The sequence below is a fragment of the Aethalodelphis obliquidens genome, unplaced genomic scaffold (assembly GCF_003676395.1).
Source record: "Aethalodelphis obliquidens isolate GAN/ISIS:26980383/991018 unplaced genomic scaffold, ASM367639v1 scaffold23, whole genome shotgun sequence".
Classification (NCBI taxonomy): Eukaryota; Metazoa; Chordata; class Mammalia; order Artiodactyla; family Delphinidae; genus Aethalodelphis; species Aethalodelphis obliquidens.
The window spans coordinates 7,044,767-7,062,922 of record NW_020837967.1 but is presented as its reverse complement, the minus strand read 5'-3'; the positions used below and the strand labels follow the sequence as shown (position 1 = coordinate 7,062,922).

Genomic DNA, 18,156 nt, shown 5'->3' with positions numbered 1-18,156 from the left:
GTTTAGTATAGAATAATATGCATCATGGTTGCTCCTGTTTATATGTGTATGTAGTATATGTTTATATATGTATATATATGCAAGAAAAAAATCTGGAAGGACATGACCCATTGTTAATAGGAGTCGGGCTGAGGGAGGTAACTGGAGGGATTGGTATAGACGTACTTGGTAATATATATATATATTTTTTTAATTAATTAATTTAGTTTTCGCTGCGTTAGGTCTTTGCTGTGCACAGGCTTTCTTTAGTTGCAGTGAGCGGGGGCTACTCTTCGTTGCGGTGCGTGGGCTTCTCATTGCAGTGGCTTCTCGTTGTGGAGCACTGGCTGTAGGCGTGCGGGCTTCAGTAGTTTCGGCACGCAGGCTCAGTAGCTGTGGCTTGCGGGCTCTAGAGCGCAGGCTCTGTAGTTGTGGTGCACAGGCTTATTTGCTCTGCGGCATGTGCGATCTTCCCAGACCAGGGCTCGAACCCATTTTTCCCTGCCTGGCAGGTGGATTCTTAACCACTGCGCCACCAGGGAAGCCCGGTAATATGTTTTTGTATTGAAATAGTTTATGAAAAGAGCATGTTAATTTTGTAATCAGGAAAGAAAGGTAATTTACAAATCAAGATTCATCTAACATGATTCTTTCAAATTTTAAGTATTGATAAAAAGTCTTGATAAATCTTATGAACCTGGGAGAACTTTAAGCAAATTCTAAGAAATTGGAACTTAGAAATCAAAACAATAAAACCAGGCTTCCCTGGTGGCGCAGTGGTTGAGAGTCCGCCTGCTGATGCAGGGGACACGGGTTCGTGCCCCGGTCCGGGAAGATCCCACATGTCGCGGAGCGGCTAGGTCCGTGAGCCGTGGCCGCTGAGCCTGCGCATCCGGAGCCTGTGCTCCGCAACGGGAGAGGCCGCAACAGTGAGAGGCCCGCGTACCGCAAAGAAACAAAACAAAACAAAACAATAAAACCTTACACCTTTATTACCATTTTGCTTGATTTGCAAGTCTCTTGCATATATGGCACCTATATCAAGAGACTATTTACATAGCAGTTAAGCAGTTTTAACACCTTCATGGCCTTTCGGCATTACCTTCTTAGCTTTGAAGAGTCATGTTCCGCTCTTTTCTCATTTGTGCTCCATTCATCAGACTTAGAAAATTATTTGCAGTTCCCTAAATGCACCTGCTGTTTCACATCCTTGCTTTTGCACCTATTCTTCCCCTGCCTAAATTCCCTCCATATCCCCCAAATTGCTCTTTTACCATCTGCTTGGAAGAAGTCATGTGAAGTCTTAACGTTCTCAAATGTCCCATTTTCGTTCGACCTTTTGTGAAATCTCAGCACCCACCCACTCTCAGCTAGGCCTGTGTGGTCACTCCATCCCCAACACACATTATATACAACCCAGATGAATCGTAATTAATTTATTTCTCTCTCTTACTTAACAAGTTTATGAGCTCTTTGAGGGTAGAGACTATCTTTTTAATATTAGTATCTCCAAGCCTAACATGTAAGTCATTGGTGAAGGTTTGTTTAAATAATTGGTTGATAAATCCAGTGTGAATGCTAAAAGTAATTGATATTAATGAGCAAGAAGTTAATCTGAACATTAATTGATTCCATTCACTCTTAAATATTAATTGGGCACCTGCTGTGTGTAAAGCACCACCACAGAATGCCAGGGAAAGGGTTCAGTGATGAACCCCATCAGTCAGGTGGGACGTCTCATGGATAAGCAGGCAGTTATGGCCTATGATAACTACAGAGGAACATGTGTGCCATGAGTGTGAATGAGAGGACAAGTGCACTCAAGGAACAGGGAAACAGTAGAACCTACAGCATTGTTTGAGCTTGGGAGAGGCTGGAACCATCAGTAGGAGCCAAATCATATGGTTCTTCCAAGGCGTGTGTAAGGGTTTGGAGGTGGGGGATGGCTCTGTGGTTTCAGAAGGACGACTTGGCCCTAGTGTTTGCTCTAAGAAATATAGCACTGAAGGAATTGTTTGCAATGTATTGGGTTATTTACATTTTTTCATTTCTGTCTTTAAGCAACGAAGTGGCGAATCTGTTAAAGTGCACCAACTTGATGTTGCCATTCCCTTGCATCTCAAAAGCCAGCTGAGGAAAGGGCCCCCACTCGGTGGTGGGGAGGGAGAGACAGAGTCTGCAGATACGATGCCATTTGTCATGTTAACCAGAAAAGGCAATAAACAGCAGGTAAGAATCTGTCCACCCTGTATTCACAGTTGGTTGTTAGTTATCAAGTGTAAGCAGTAACTTTGTTTTATAGGTTCTAAATTATCTTTTGCTTACAAGGGGAAAGACTGGAAACATTTAAAGTATTCAGTGATAGGGACTTCCCTGGTGGTCCAGAGGTAAAGAATCTGCCTTGCAGTGCAGGGGACGCGTGTTCGATCCCTGGTCGGGGAACTAAGATCCCACATGCTGCGGAGCAACTAAGCCCGAGTGCCTCGACTAGAGAGCCTGCGTGCTGCAAACTACAGAGCCCATGTGCTCTGGAGCCCTCACGCCACAACTACAGAGCCCACGAGCCCTGGAGCCTGTGCACCACAACTAGAGAAGAGAAAAAATCCGTATGCCACGACTAGAGAGAAGCCTGTGTGCCGCAACGAAGATCCTGCATGCCGCAACGAAGACCCGACGCAGCCAGATAAATAAAATAAAATTTAAATCATATGTATTTGTTAGAAGATATAAATACCTTGCCTTTAGTAGAAGGGTTTCATGTGTAAGCTCAGGGTGGGAAAGGAAAGGAGGGTGAGGGCAGATAATCTCAAGAAAATGCTCACTTGCCAAGATTTCTCTTGGGAAAAAAACAAAAATCATTGTTTTCTGACCCCTAATCCTTCTCCATTCTCCTTAAATTACCTCTTCCTTCTTTCCCTTATCTCACAGATGGCCCTCAAAATCATTTCCCCAACTACTAAGCTATCACTTTGATTCATACATTCACTCATCAAATATTGTCTACTATGTGCCAAATACCATCCTAAGTGTGAGGCTACAGTGATGAACAAGATGCAGCCCTTGGCCTTGTGAATGCACAACCCAGATGAGGGAGAGAGACAGCATAATATATTTGCAGATAGTGAAAAGTGCCCTGAAGAAAATAGAGCCTGGCTCTCAGACACAACTCTAGGATACATCATATATTACCAGTTCTGTAAAAAAAAATTCCACACTTTAATATTTCTGAAGGCAAGCCACCTCTTAGAGTTGGTGCACTCTTGGGGTAATTGACAGCATTTTTTTCTGTTTTAGTGGTATGTAAAATAATGGTACATCTTATAATTAATGGAAGTGTCTATGAAATACAGTGGCTGCCACAGCTTATCACAGACAAGTTCAGCACCTGGCCCCCCCATTCATTTAAATAGTAATTTAACAGATACTTATTGTTGACTTGCCACATACCAGGTACTGTTCCATGTGCAGAAATGCAGGAGTCAACCAAGTCCCTCCTCTCTTGGGAGCTTTCATTCCAGTATTGAGAGGCAGCAATAAAGAAGTAATGTCAGGTTGGAGACAGTGCTGTGTTGGAAGATAAAGCAAGATAAGAGGATAGAAGAGACCGGGTGGGGAGGAGGCTACGAGAGGGAGACAGCTGCTGCGGGGGTGACCGGAGAAGACCTGGAATGAGGTGTTCTCTGTGAGGGCAGGGATGTTCTGTTTCCTCCCTCCCAGCACAGCCTCCAGGAGATGATGCCTACCTTAATTTTTTATCTCTGCTTTGGTCAGGTAATTTCTTGTTACTCAAAAGATCAAAGTTGTACAGTATACCATTATTTTGCTATACTGCAAATAAATCTTGAGATATGAAAACTGAATACCAGTTAGGATCACAGAATGGAGGGCTGGGAACAGGGTTCCATCATGAGTCATGTTTAAATAGTTAACTTTGACTTCGATTCCGAGCACTGCTGTATCTTTTTCAGACACTGTCTTCCTAATTCCTTTCTAGTCAATAGGACTTCCCTCCGTCGCAGGTTCTAGGGTTATCAAGTTTTTAGGAAATTTCCCCCCCTTTCTCACCCTCAGGCCAGAGATGAGCCCTCACATTTCCCCTTTCCCTCATCCTCCACCCAGTCCCTAGAAAAATAAGGGTTTGTTTTTGATCAAGACCCTAAACTTGGTGTTGGAGTGAGATCTTTGTAAAATTGCTCTTCTCAGCACTTGGAACTGCTAGTTCACCATGGTTACCAGGATTTTCAAAGCCCAGAGTTTTTGCTTTTCTTTTCTTTTCTAGGAATGACTTAGTACTCTGAGTAGACTTTTCTATTTCAGTCATCACATTTTAGGTCTGATTCTTTTTCTTTAAAACCTCTCAGCTTCCCCTTTCCACTCCCTCGCTCTCCCCTCATCACCAGATTTCTTGGCACAAAAAGGAAGTTTTTTTTTTTTTTAAATTGTGAAGGGCAGTACGTGGCAACATCAGTTCGGTAGGCCTTGGTTCCTATTCCCGTACAGCTCCTGAACATTTGTACTACATTGGCACACTTCTTGAGCCTTGATTTTTCTTATTTAAAAGGAGCCTTAGGAATATCTTTCTGTGAAGATCAAATTACACAACAGTAAATAATCAGTTTTCTTCATTCGTCCCTCCCTTTTCTGAGGCACACATGAAAATTCAGTATACCTGTGAATTTGCACACCCCATTTGATCTTTTCAGAACGTGTAGGCATAAAATTAAAACCTACCTTCAGAAACTTTGGAGCTTTGAAAGGTAAATTCATTTCAGCTGTCCTGAATTCTAAATTGTATGGGTCAACATAGGACCATATGTCTGTGTTTTAGAAGAAATATTTTTGGTTCAAAGTGGATAGATTATATAGTGTGTAACCTATATAGCTTCAGAATGAGGAGTGAAGTCCTTATTTCTTAAAATGTGAAATTTTGTTTAAGGAAACATTTTTATTGAACTTTATTTTTAAAATGTTAGCAAATATGAAATGAGAGCTCAGAGTACTTGGTTATTAAGTAAATTTTCAACTCATAAACATTATTTGGAATTTTGGAAAATGTTCAATTTTAGGAACATTATTTGAAGAAACATCACTGTTATTTTGTGGTCTGAAAAAGAAAGTATATTTTGTTCTGATTTTTATTTCTTTATTTGACTTTTGGGTGTTGGCCCTTCTGGTGCAATGGTTTTTTTAGAAATGTGAAATGTGTAGCTTTATAGGAATCTTTAGTTTTTAAGTGAAAGATCTCTTTGTGCACCAGATTTGTGCCCAGAAATAACTTTCTTCTGTAGTCAGTAGGAAAAGAAAAATTTGCACCAATGAAGTAAGTAGTTGAAAAGAAAGGATAATACTGTTGATAGTTTCTTTCTATATCTAAATGTCTGTGAATTAGAATAATGAAATAAAATGTTTTGATCATTAAAGCAAAAGTTTTAATGTAATAGAGCCATTATGTAATGTTTTAAAGAACTTTTTGATTGTTTTAAACAAATGCACAATATATTTATTATAGTTTAGTCCTTGTTAACAGTCCTGAAACAGGGACATCCTGCTAAAAACAAACCATTCCGTAGATAAGAACTCTCCCCCATAATAGAGAAATAGATCTTATTGGTCAGTTGATTAACTTTTTCTCTTTTCCGGTGTCACAGCTATCTTTGGAATATGAAGGTCTGTTAAGCCTGAACGCGTACTAGACTGTATAGTTCAGGAGGGCAGAACTGATTCCAGAGGGTAGAAATGAAAAGGGTGCAGATTACAGCTTTCTGTATAAAACCCTTTCTGATAGTTAGCCATATGTAATAGGGTCTGTACAGTGGAAAATGATCCCCTGTTGCTTAGATGTGTGCTCCCAAACAGGGTGCAGAAAAGGTTGAACTTGATGGAGGTTGAACTTGATGGCCTTCCACTTTCCATCCAGCCCTAATGGGTTTGTTTCTAGTAGAGTAACACTGTTGTCTGTTTACGTTCTTAGATGATGCTGTCTTTATTGACTTATTAAGGAAGGAAACATTATTATTTTTCTAAACTCATTTAATTCTACTTACTAATTTATTTGAAATCTTTTTTTTCTTTGATTTTCTCAAGCCATTTGTGATTTCTTTATTATTTTTTTTTCTCAGTTTAAGATCCTTAATGTACCCATGTCTTCCCAACTTGCTGCAAATCATTGGAACCAGCAACAGGCAGAACAGGAAGAGAGGATGAGAATGAAAAAGCTCACACTAGATATCAATGAACGGCAAGAACAAGAAGATTATCAAGGTATCAAATCTTTTTCAGGATGGAAGTGGAAATTTGGGCTTTTAAAGTACAGAACATCAAAGCTTTTATTCTGCACCTTTTCATGTCATGTTTGTATATATTTAGCCTGAGAAGTTGATTGTTTTTTATATTCCATTCTGTCTTCATTTTTCTCTCACTTATTTTGTAAAGTAACACTAATGTAATTTTCGTCATATTTTGCTTCCCCCATAATTCAGTTAGGTTCTATACTATTAGAGCTATGTTTGCAAGTGATATAGTACCAAGTTTTAATTGCCTCATGCTGCCAGTCAACTGTGAGCAAATTATTATTCAAAAAATGTCATTTCTTTTGTCTACTTGAGAATTCTGGTCTCGAGGACCCTCTATTCCTTCAGATTTGCGGGCATCAAGTTAGGATTCCAGTTTTATAGAGACATACCCAGCACACTTGGATTAACTGGAACTTTACATATAGAGTCCACTGACACTTCATAAGTCAGCCTTTTGTCATTCCCCTGGCATCCAGATTTTAGAGCCATAACATGGCTGTCTGTATAGTGCTATACTCACTGACTGCTTTTTGTGCAAGAGATTGTTGTATAAATAAATAGTTGGTTTTCTATCTTTTTTTGTTATCAATTAATTTTTTTTTTTGGCCACGCTTCGTGGCATGTGGAGTCTTAGTTCCCCGACCAGGGATCAAACCCGTGCCTCCTACAGTGGAAGCGTGGAGTCTTAACCACTGGACCGCCAGGGAAGTCCCAGGTTTCTATCTTTAAATCCCACTTCTAGAATCTTCTCTTCCAGTTCAGTTGATATCCAATGTTCTTAATAATAAATAATGGTAGGTAACACTCAGTGTAAGTGCTTACTGTGGCCGGACACTTATGTACTTTATCAAATCACTTAATCCTCACAACAGTTCTATGAGATAAGTGCTTATTATTATTCCCATTTTACATTTAGGGAAACTGAACCAAAAGTCGCATAGCTAGTATGTGGCAGAGCTGGGATTTGAGCTAATATTATCTGGCTCCAAACGCCGTGCTGATAGCTGTTGTACTAAACTGCTTCTTACGCTGTTTCACTGCCTCAGGACACTTAACGTCGTGGCCACATTGACTGTAAAGGGAGCGTTGGATGTTAAATGATACTCAAGAGCATGTCTCCTCTCTTGATTGCTCTTCTTGTACTTATTAATCATTTTAGTCCATATAATGGTTATTTTTCTTTAGTCAGCTACCTGACAGGACTAATAAACTTGATCTCCGTAGGGTTTTATTTGCTTCTTGGGAGTACATTTACCAACGTTAAATGCCTTTTCTGTTTTGCTCCTAATTCCAGAAATGCTGCAGTCTCTTGCCCAGCGGCCGGCTCCAGCAAACACCAATCGGGAGCGGCGGCCTCGTTACCAACATCCAAAGGGAGCGCCTAATGCAGATCTAATCTTTAAGACTGGTGGGAGGTAGGACGGTCTCTCTTATTTCTGCCTTAGCTATTTTTCATGGTGTCCATGTGAGCAAATTAGATAGTTCTGGATTATACCTAATGATCAAGGCCCAATGACTGGCAAAATAGAAAAGTGTTTGAGTTGTAGATATTTGAGTAAAGAAAACCTATTTATAAAATTGTTTGTTTGTTTTTTAATCTTAATTTCAGCCACACCAACCTTGGCTTTCACTTTTTCTGAGTGGGCTTCTTCGGATTTTTTAGTTTCCTCTTTTGAGGACTAGTTACAGATTAGTTTGAGAGAAGTCACAGGCTTTTTGTTAGAATCTCTCAAGCCAGTGTTATGTAATCATAGTGTTTACAAAAACTCAAAACCTGTTACTAGACTTTCAGTCATGCAGATTGAGTTTGTTTTGAGGTATTTTGTTTGTTTGTTTTTAAATTATAAAATATCCTGCTGGGATCTATGCCAGTTCTTCTTAAACTTGAGTTGCTTAATGTGAAATAATTAAAACTCTGGAAGGTATTTCATGTAGAAGATATTGCCTAAGACCTCACTCATCTTGTTTTTAAAGTTGTTGAAAGTTTTGCTGGGATCTGATCTAAAGACCCGTACCTATCAACTTTGTTTTCTGTCTTGTGTTTGGGTTATTATCAAAAGTGACATAGGCTTTGTGCTCTTACTGGTCTTCCTTGGGGTATTTAGACTGAGGCTCTACAGCAACCCTCAAATGTTGTCACCTTGTTGTTGGAGACAGGCGAGCAGGTGTAGAAAAGAGTGCTGGGGTAGAGAAATGGTCCACTGAGGAGAGTAGTAGCATTGGAGAAAGCACAGATGTTCCAGCCTGTGTCTTCACTCACTAAGTATATTCGTGTTCCTGGTAACATTTTTCTTTGAACTATATGTTCAGACAACTCTAATCAAATTGCAATTTAGGAAATTGGTTTGTCATTGACAGTTTAGGGATCTGTTTTTTAACAGCTATTGCGTGTAATTTTTTTTTTAGAAATGTACGTTACAAATGATGTAAAATAGGCATAAGATATTAGGTTATTTTAAATTACCCAACCTTCATTAAAGTCCTTTAATAATACCTTTTATTGTGCTAAGACGTGGAACCGGCTAAGTTAAGAAAGAGGCCATGGAAATTTTAGTTTTCTCCTTTTACATTTTCTTAGAGTAGCTTTAAATATATACCATTGTGTTCTTGGTAATGTTTGCTTCCTCTTTCTTATCTTGACATTTTTCATCAACTTCACCGGCCATATTGCAGCCTAACATCTCTGAACAGCATTGTTTCTATTAATCCCTAATCCTTTCTCAGTTTAGGTATTGTAACAGTAGCATCGTTTCCTAATTTTTCAATGTTTGGGTGACTTTACAGAATCAATAAATGTGACATTTGCTACATAATTACTATTTGCAGTAGGATTTGCTCCCCTCAGCTTACATTTCATCCAGCACCTTCCATGGGTTCAGTCCTGCACTATGGAAAATTCAGAAGTAGAAGACAGAGCCTTTACTCTAAGGTTTATAGTCCAGTTGAGAAACCAGGTCCAGGTACTTGACAGTTAATTCTTCCCTAGTCATGTATTTATTTAAAAAATCATTGATGGAGAGTCTAAGCACCAAGCATTTCTCAAGGAGTGTGGAATAAAATATGGGAAAGCAGGTGTATCAGCTTAAACATGCTGCTGTAGTTGTGTATATGAACACAGAGATGTGCCTTTCTTAGTTTGCTACCAGTTACTCAGTCGTTTTTCAAAGTTCTTTGTTACCTTTCTGATTTCCTTCCCTCCCTCCAGCCCTGCAGGCAGCCAGACTTGGAACTGGCCACGCTGGCTCTCTCTCACCTCGCACTCACTGTGCATCTGCCTCCCTGCCCCTTCCCTGACACCTTGGCCTTGGCCCGGCCGCCTCAGTGCTCCGTTCAGCCATCTGGGTGGCTGTCTTGGAGCGCTCTGCACATGGGCCCCCCTCTTCTGTCAGCACACTCTCTTCCCGTGACCTCTGCGGCTCTGCTGCCCTTTCTGGTCTTCTTCACTGTCTGCCTCCTCTGCTTGTCTCCTGATTCCGGGGTGGCCTTGCCTCCTCCTGGAAACACCCGTGCCCCTCAGGCTGGTCCTTGGCCCCTCCTCGCTTACGCCGAGCGCTCTCGCAGGTGTCCCCTCTCGTGGCTCCATTACCAGCCAGGTCTCCAGCCCAAGCCTCCACTCTGGTTTCTGACCGTGCACCTGCTGTCTTCTGAACAACCACCTAGACATCTCCCGGGAACTTCAACTTCAGCGTATCCCCGCCCCATCCTCTCCCCTCCTCTGTTCTCTAGCCCAGTGAACGGAAGCTCTGCCCTCGCAGTTGTCCAAACTAGAAAAGGAGGTTTTGTTTTTGACTCTTCCTCTGCATCAGTCTCTCTGTGTAGTTAATTAACAAATACCCTGATTTTACTGGTAAATGGCTTTCTCACACTGGCCCTGTTTATTCCATCTCCGCCATGGAGATCCTAGATCAAGCTACTGTCACCTCTCATCTGGATTACTGCCTGCAGCCTCCAGATATGCTTCTCAGTCTCCAATTTCAACCCCTTCCAATGCATCCTCTCTGCTCTCCCCACAGTGTTTTTTCTCAAGTGCAAACCTGCCGTCTGACCAGGAGTGAGCTCTTGTGCTTAAACCCTTCAGTGGCTCCTCGTGGCTTGTGGGATAAAAGTCCCAGCTCCTCACTTGGTTAACACGACCCTGCATGATGGGGGTGCACTCCCCTTACTGGCTTTACCTCTTGCTATTTTTTCCCCTACTTCCACCCAGCTGGCCTTTTAACTCTAATAGTTATGCCCTTTTTTGCCTCCCTCTGTTTGGAACCCTTTCGGGCTCTTCCCCGGATGACTCCTGCTCCTCCGTCAGGTCTCCCCTTGAAACTCGGGAGCCTGACCTTGCTGCCTTGACTCACTGTGCTTTCCCAGACCTTGTTGTGCTTCGTCACCTGCTAGCTTGTCTCCATCCCCCAGGAGATTGAAGACTCAGGGCAGACATGAAGCCTTGTCTTGCTTTCCGTTATATCTCTTGGTGCCTGGCACATAGTAGATGCCCAGTAAATATTTGTTGAATGGACAGAGGGACTTCAAAAAAATCTATGCTTAGTCATTTAACAAACTTTCTCCCTGTGTTATGCTCCCTAGCACCCTCATTCCCTTTTGTTTTCCTGATTTTGTGAGACTCCCACCTCTTGAGCTACTTGGCTTTACCTATTTTAAATCTCTTCCTCAAATAATGACTTGGGAAAAAGAAATCCTAACTTGTCCAACACTCTTGAAAATGGCCCTCTGTAAAGTCTTATGGTTTTATAGTCTTCTCAAAGCCAGTGCTCTTAAAATGCAGGTTCAGATGAACATTGTAGAGGAACAAGCAAATGTGTAAAAGTGAGTTTTTGAAGCCTTTCAAGTACCAAATGTTCTTTGCTATTTTTTAAACTTAAGTGAAGAAATGTAGTCACGTGGAAGAACGTTAGGTGATGGGTGGTGTCTTTTGGTAGTTTGGCTCCTCTTTATTTTCTTCTATTTTTAACGCTGGGCCAGACTCAATAGGAACCTGTGCGTCTAGAGCCGTGGTCCTTGGGTGTCTGCGTGCTGAAGTCCTGTAGGAAGAGGCAGAGGGGGGTTCTGTGAGTGAGGTCTGAGAAACTGTTTTCAATTTGACTCTTAACTTGGCTAGTACTTTTTTTAAAAAGTTATTAAATTGTTGACATTATATGTCAGATAAAGGGAAATTTACTTGGAAACTGGTTATTAAAGCAGTTTTAAGTTTTTATTACTTGTAGATTTTGATAAGGCTCCCAGACATTAATTATAATGATTTTTATATTTTATAATCAGGATTGAAATAGGGCTGTAAGTTAAAATTTCAGTCCTTCTCCCTGGGCAGGAATGCTCTAAGAAGGAGTAAGCATTTGCTTATAATGAGTTAAAATGGCAGTAGCACTCTAAGTAATACAATTACCAAGGTGTTCTGTAGTGCAGGACAGGGTTGCTTTCTACCCTGTGAGTGTTGAATAAACTGTGAAACTCAGCATCTTTGGCAAGTGTTAATACTAATATGGTTTATATGCTATAAATTTGTGTGGATTATACCAGCGCTCCTCAAACTTTAAAATACCTATTTTAACCATCCTGACTCTTGTTAAACTGCTGGTTCTGATTAGTTTCTAACAAGCTCCCAGGCGATGTCAAAGCTGCTGGAGTGTGGACCACACTCTGAGTAGCAAGGGGTTATAATAAGTGTGTCTTATTTATCAAAGACTGTGAACGCTTTTCCTGTCATTCATTGCGTTTATCTAAAGTATTCTGTTTTAGACCATTGTTTTGTCTTGACATCAGGGGAGAGACTGTTTCTTTCTCTCAGAATACTTCTAATGACCTTTTCCCATTCAGTTCAGTTCTGCACGACTTAACGGATGTATCCAGCTGAAGATAGACTTTTCCGTATTTGCATTTTATTCTTTGAAAGTTTCTTGCTAATGCAACTTGCCTTGTGAGAGACAACCTGTATGAGTTTGCTAGAGCTGCCAAAAGAAAGCATGATAAACTTTGTGACTTAAACAACAGAACGGTTTGCCTCACACTTCTGGAGGCCGAAATCCAGGGTCAGGGCCGGGTTGGTTCCTTCTGAGGCTGAGAGGAGAATCTGCTCCAGGCTCCCTCCTGGCTTCTGTGCTTTGCCAGCAATCTTTGGCATCCCCTGGCTTCCACAGCACCGTCTGACCCATGTCTTCATCGTCACGTGGCGTTCTCCCAGGGTGTTTGTGTCTGGGTTTCCTCCTGTTACGAGGACACAGTCACACTGGATCAGGGGCCCATCCTACACCAGTCTGGCCTCATCTTAACAAATTATATCTGCAGTGACCCTGTCTTCAAATAAGGTCACATTCTGAGGTACTGCGGTTAGACTTCAACATGTGAATTTGGAGGGTACACCGTTCAGCCATGACACAAACCATGAATTTTCAGCATCTTAGAAAGTAGTTAACAGGAGAGCTACTGGGACCACCCCCTTCTGATCAGCATCAGAATTGCTCTTTTTATTGCCCCTCCGCCCCCTGTTGTTTCTTAGTTCAGTAGGAGTTTGTGTGCTCTTTAAAAAGCACTGACTTGTCTGCAGACATCAGAGAATAGTGGCTGGGGCCTTTTTTAGGGGCCTTTTCTTGCTGGAGGGTCGTCCTCAGTCCTGGTTCTTTAACATTGCCCTGTTTGTGCCTCTAGGAGACGTTGATCCAGCAGCACGTGTCATTTCATTAGGTCCTGTATCTGATGTTGTGGATAGTGGAGTCCTCCAGCAATTGAATGAGAGCAGTGGACACATCTCAGCATGTCGGTCTAGAGAGTTGCGAATCTAAACCTGGGACAGGCTGGGGCCATGAGGCAGAAACAGCAGCCTCTGCCAACACCGGAACAAGCCGACGCTTCCAGATAAGGCAGAAAAGGCCTTTTGTAATGGAAATCACGCGAGGGTTCATCTTCTCTTGAGAATGCAGTCAAGAAATGAGATGGTTGACTTGATTCCTGAGCAGTTACACCAAGAAGAGCGTCAGTGAGATGATTGAGCCGAAGAAGAAACGATTGTAATGGTAATGGTATGGGGGAAATGAACTTGAGTTTAAACTTGATTTGAGTTACAGTGTCTCTGAATTGAACATCCCAAGTTGGAAGAAGATACATTTGGGGGCTCCAGGACTATAGTAGCAAAGTATAGAGCAAGCAGTAAAATCTTCTAGTGAAAACTTACATGCAGGACAACAAAATGATGAAAGATATCCAAATACCAGATAATCCACCAGGAAGGCTTTTGTTTAGGAATTTGTTTCAAGAGGAACAAGGGATGAGGGAGAAAAATCAGTTTTACCCATCAGAGTCAGTAATGTAACATTGCCTACTAGGGTAAAAAGAAAATGTGAAGATGATTAGTGTACAAAGCATGTACCCAGATGGCTTAGGGGAGTCTGACACCAGCCTAAGAACAGGGATAGTTGAGCCCATTGTAAGTATCATTGAAAACAGACAGCGTACCAGGCAGATGTCACAGAAGATGGACGAAGGACAGCGAGAAGGGGATCCGGAGATTTTGTTGACCTTCATGGGTTTACAGCCTCTGTCTCTAAACAAAGTATGGAAACAGTAGAGCTTTTATTTTGCTTTTGTTTTTCTTTTGTTTTGTTTTGTTTTCCCCCCACTAAGTAGAAATGAGCATTCTTAGTCTGTTTCTGGCAATCTGTTAATTTATTAGGATAGTTGTCTTTCGTTTGCTTTCCGATAGGCATAGTAAATTTAGTTGAAGAGCACATCTGTATGCTACAACTTGATTACATCTTTTTTTCTAGCTATTTTGCATTTTTTCTTTTACCATGTTTCAGTTTCTGCATGTAGAATTAAATAAGAAACAAAACTTGTAAAGTTGTAACATTTCACATGGAAATGCTGCCCGATCTTCACCAGCTTCAGAAATCTGACCTTTGCCGATGCTGCAATAAAGTGTTGTAATTTAGATTTGGTGTGGTTGTGTTTTATTTGGTTTGGGTTTTGGAAACCTATTAAATGGGTAAATCAGTATCTTCCACGGTCATCACTATTCTTTATAAAATAGTCTCAGAGACGATTTCTTTAGCATTTCACTAGTATTGTTGCTCTCCCTTTAGCATCTGTTACTTGCATTGTTTTCCTGGGTTCCTGAGTTAGTTACCTTTGGGGTCAGTACAAAAAGTAGCCAGTGGAGTCCAATAGAATAAACATTTTTAGAACAGGCTTGAAGCTGGTTATGATGGAAAATGCTGGTACAGCGCAGTCTAGCCTGGGGTGGTGTTTATGATCTTACCCACGTGTGTGCCGCAGGGCTGATAAATGCCTCTGTAAGGCATGTGGTTCGGAAGGGAATTGCGAGAACCGTCGTTTTCAATTTCTTTCCAGGTGTTTATTCCAAGGCTGGCTGAGACAAATCCAGAAGGCATGAAGGAAGTTTCAAAACTCGACTTAATTCTCTTAACCCTATTTTCCAACCCTCATCGCCATCTTCCTTGCTGACCTGTGTCCTATTTCTTGCTATTCGGTGTTGAGGAGAATGGTTTCCAAGTTTTGTCATGTTTATATTGTTTCCAAGTTTAAATTGTTAGAGGGAACCAGGGGTAATTCTGTTGTGTATCATGCACAAGGCAGAGAATATCTGAAAATCAGCTGTGATAATTCACCTTCATTCACTTTTCATCTTTCATCTGGAATAAACAAGGTCACTAGCAGGTGTAACCATAAAGGAAGTAGACCAAATAAGATGGGGTGCAGCACTGCGCTTTATTCCGTTAGATTTCTGTAGCAGAGATCGGTTACTGGTGACCAAAAGATTAGTGACACGTAAGATAGGTTCTGTTTTAACCACCAAGGAGCTTGCTTATATTTAAAAACATAAATAAGGGGGAAAGCCTGCTGGATTTTGGAGAAGACTGATTCTCATAGCTGGTCAGTCTTTTGGCCTCTTTCCCCCACCTTGTGATCCACCAAAGGTAAGCAAAGATGTGAAAAAACCTGATGTTTGCTGTCAGACTTCTCCCTTTGATCCTTTGATGCCTTTTGGGGGAACAAATAAGCTGAGAAGGCCTCTGGGCAGCCCAAGGGTCACTCTCCCAGTGAGTCTCTGCACTTGCCTACGAGAGCTGCCCAGGCCCTGTGAGCTCATACCCCATAGAGTACCTGACCTGTGTGAGACTCGGGGGCTGGACAGATAGCACACAGCAGCTGAAAGAGCCCAACAAGGAGCCAGACTAGAAAAGGCAAACCACATAAGCAGGACACGGCAATACCAAAGGGGAGAGAGCATGGCACAGGACCCCGAGAGACCTGGTTAGGTAGTAATCCTGGAACACGTAGAATGTTAGTCCTGGAAGAAACACTCATTTTGCAGATGGGGAGTCATCCTGAGCAGTGAGGTGACTTAACTTTCAGCGTAGTGAGATCAGTCATTGGCGGTATCAGAATTTTTGTGATTAGCAGAAATAACTTGTTGTAGAAAGGAAATAGGCCCAGAGTGGTGAGGCCAACAGCAAAGAGAGGTGTAGACCTCAGATTTCCTAATAACTCCAGCCATATCATAGAATATCTTTGGAATACTCATAATGGAAAACCTGGGATAATTTTTTTTTAAGACAAAATATCTTCTTATAAAAGGCAGAGATGAAATGTATCTCAGGTTCCCTTCTAAAATGGTTTTAAAATTTTGTGTGCTTGGACCGGGGTGGGGGGTAAACCTCCAGCTATTCAGAAGCTCTTTCATTTAGTTGCAAATGAAAGAGACCCAATTTGAATTCACTTAAACTCACAGGAGATTATTGTAAGGATCCTAAAGTTTGAAACCAACATGAGAATATTGTTGGGCTTTAAAGATACCTAAATGCAACCAGAATCCTCCAGTGTGTGTGCTTTCTGCTCCTTGTAGTCTGCTCAGGTGTGCCATAACAGAATACCACAAAGCAGCAGCTTAAACAGCAGACACTTATTCCTCACAGTTGTGGAGGCTGGAAGCCCAAGCACGGCTTCTGGTGAGGATTCTGTTCTTTGGCTTGTAGCCGGCACCCTCACATGGCCTTTATTCTGCATCCCTGGTGTCTCTTCCTCATAAGGACACCAGTCTTATTGGGTTAGGGCCCCACCCTTCTGACCCCATTTAACCTTAGTTACCTCCTTGAAGGCTCCATCTTCAAATACAGTTACATGGGGGCTTGGGCCTTCAACCTATGAATTTTGAGGGGGGGCACATATTCAGTCCATAACACTCATTGTAAACTTGGCTGCCAACAGCTCCTGAGTTTTAAATCTTGCAGCTACAGAAACAACTTGATGGACAGTGCAGCCAAGTCTGCATACCCACAGATCTGCTGGTCCATCCTTGGATCTGTGGTCAAGGAGGCAGGTTCTGTGAAGCCATAGCCGCTCAAGCAGGAGCCTTAAGAATTACCTGGGGGGGGCGGGCGCTTCCTACACTCAGTTATCCATAATTGGGGTTCTCAGATTTTAAACATGAGGTTTTCCACATAGCTATACATTTATTTCTAAAGTTTGGATTTTAAAGAACTCCAAATGTTTTATCTGTACAACCTCTCATTAAAACATCTCATTCCCTCTGTGTGGCTGGCACCAGGGTATAGCTGCCCCACCTCTGTCTAGTGCTCTTCCCTAGACTTGCTTTGAATGAAAACAGAATGGAGGTGGAATCAATTTTAAAATATTTAGCATGCTATATAAGTAAAATCATGTTTTTGGCATTCTTATTTAAATGGAATTTTTTTTTTAAACCTTTGGACAAAGTACAAGGGACAGTCAGCCATCTTCTGTTATCTCAGTAGAAATTCTTCTTTCCGGAGGAGTAACTTTGGAAATTGTTGGATTATTGCTCAAATGTTTGTTTCCTTGGAAGCGGTTCTAGTTTTATAGTTATTGGGGAAAGCATTTCAAATTCTGCTGAGTGTGTGTGTGTATGGTGTACAGGTGCTCATGCTATTACCCTGTCTTTGGTTTCCTATTGATACTGTATAGTCAGTCTGATTAGATTCATGGATTTAAACATTTAGATGAATACTTGGTGACCATGAGAAGGGAAAGATTGATTGACCCCATTCTGTATACCAGGCACTGGGGATACAGAGGTGGGGAAAGAATCACTGCGCCCATGGGACTGATGTTCTAGTAGAGGAGACAGACAAGAAATGTGAAAAATTCCGTGAAATTAAGTGATGGTATCTGTAAAGTGCTTAGCTCGTCACGTGGCATATAGGAAGGGTCCATCTGATGGTGGCTAGTGTTACTATGACACCTTTGCATATGCCGTTTCCTTTGCCAGAAATGTCCTCTCCTTACTGCCTGGCTGTGCTACTGGCCTTCCAAGATGTAGTTCAAGCTTCGCCTCCTCTAGGAAACCTTGCTGTCCCCTCATCCCTGATTTAATTTAGATGCTTTCCTTGAGCTTCATCAAAGGGACCTCTGCCTGCCCACCTGCCCCTGGCAGGGGGATGAGGTTAATTGGAGGGTGGTGCTCAGCGACTGTTCTGCAAGAGGCATGCAGAGCCCCTTGATAGGAGTACCAGGCTAGGACTGGGGGACCCTGTGCGGTGCTCAACATGTGCTTCCCCCGAACTATGGGAATTCTCAGGGAATCTGCTCCACCTCAGGAAGTGTGTGTGGCCACGTTCCCAAACACCTCCCCTGCCATGTCTGCAACAGGACTTCCGTGCTCGAAGGTGGGATTTTTTGCCAGGTTTCTCTGAGGGGGCATCGGCAATGGAGAAGAAGCAGACAGAGCAGAACAGGCAGCGGATTTGAAAAGAGAAAGCAGAGTTGTCCTCAGCTTAATCAGGTGGACCACCTGCTTGTGCGTGTAGCAGAAGGGCACTTAGGGCTGGTTCACTATGACTTCTGTGTACATGGGGGCCACTGACTGAACACCGAGCCTAGGAAGGAT

General features: G+C 42.0%; 1 protein-coding gene across 3 annotated transcripts in view; it reads left to right on the top strand.

Annotated features, from left to right (window-relative positions):
* UPF2 (UPF2 regulator of nonsense mediated mRNA decay) overlaps nt 1-14,204 on the top strand; it is a 98,603-nt gene extending 84,399 nt beyond the window's left edge. For all 3 annotated transcript variants that reach the window (XM_027121616.1, XM_027121615.1, XM_027121617.1), the window contains exons 19-22: nt 2,041-2,208; nt 6,099-6,240; nt 7,567-7,687; nt 12,924-14,204. In XM_027121616.1, the coding sequence (XP_026977417.1) occupies nt 2,041-2,208; nt 6,099-6,240; nt 7,567-7,687; nt 12,924-12,933 (441 nt within the window). In that variant the 3' untranslated portion in view covers nt 12,934-14,204. The remainder of the gene's footprint in view (nt 1-2,040; nt 2,209-6,098; nt 6,241-7,566; nt 7,688-12,923) is intronic.
* The last annotated feature ends 3,952 nt before the right edge of the window (nt 14,205-18,156 follow it).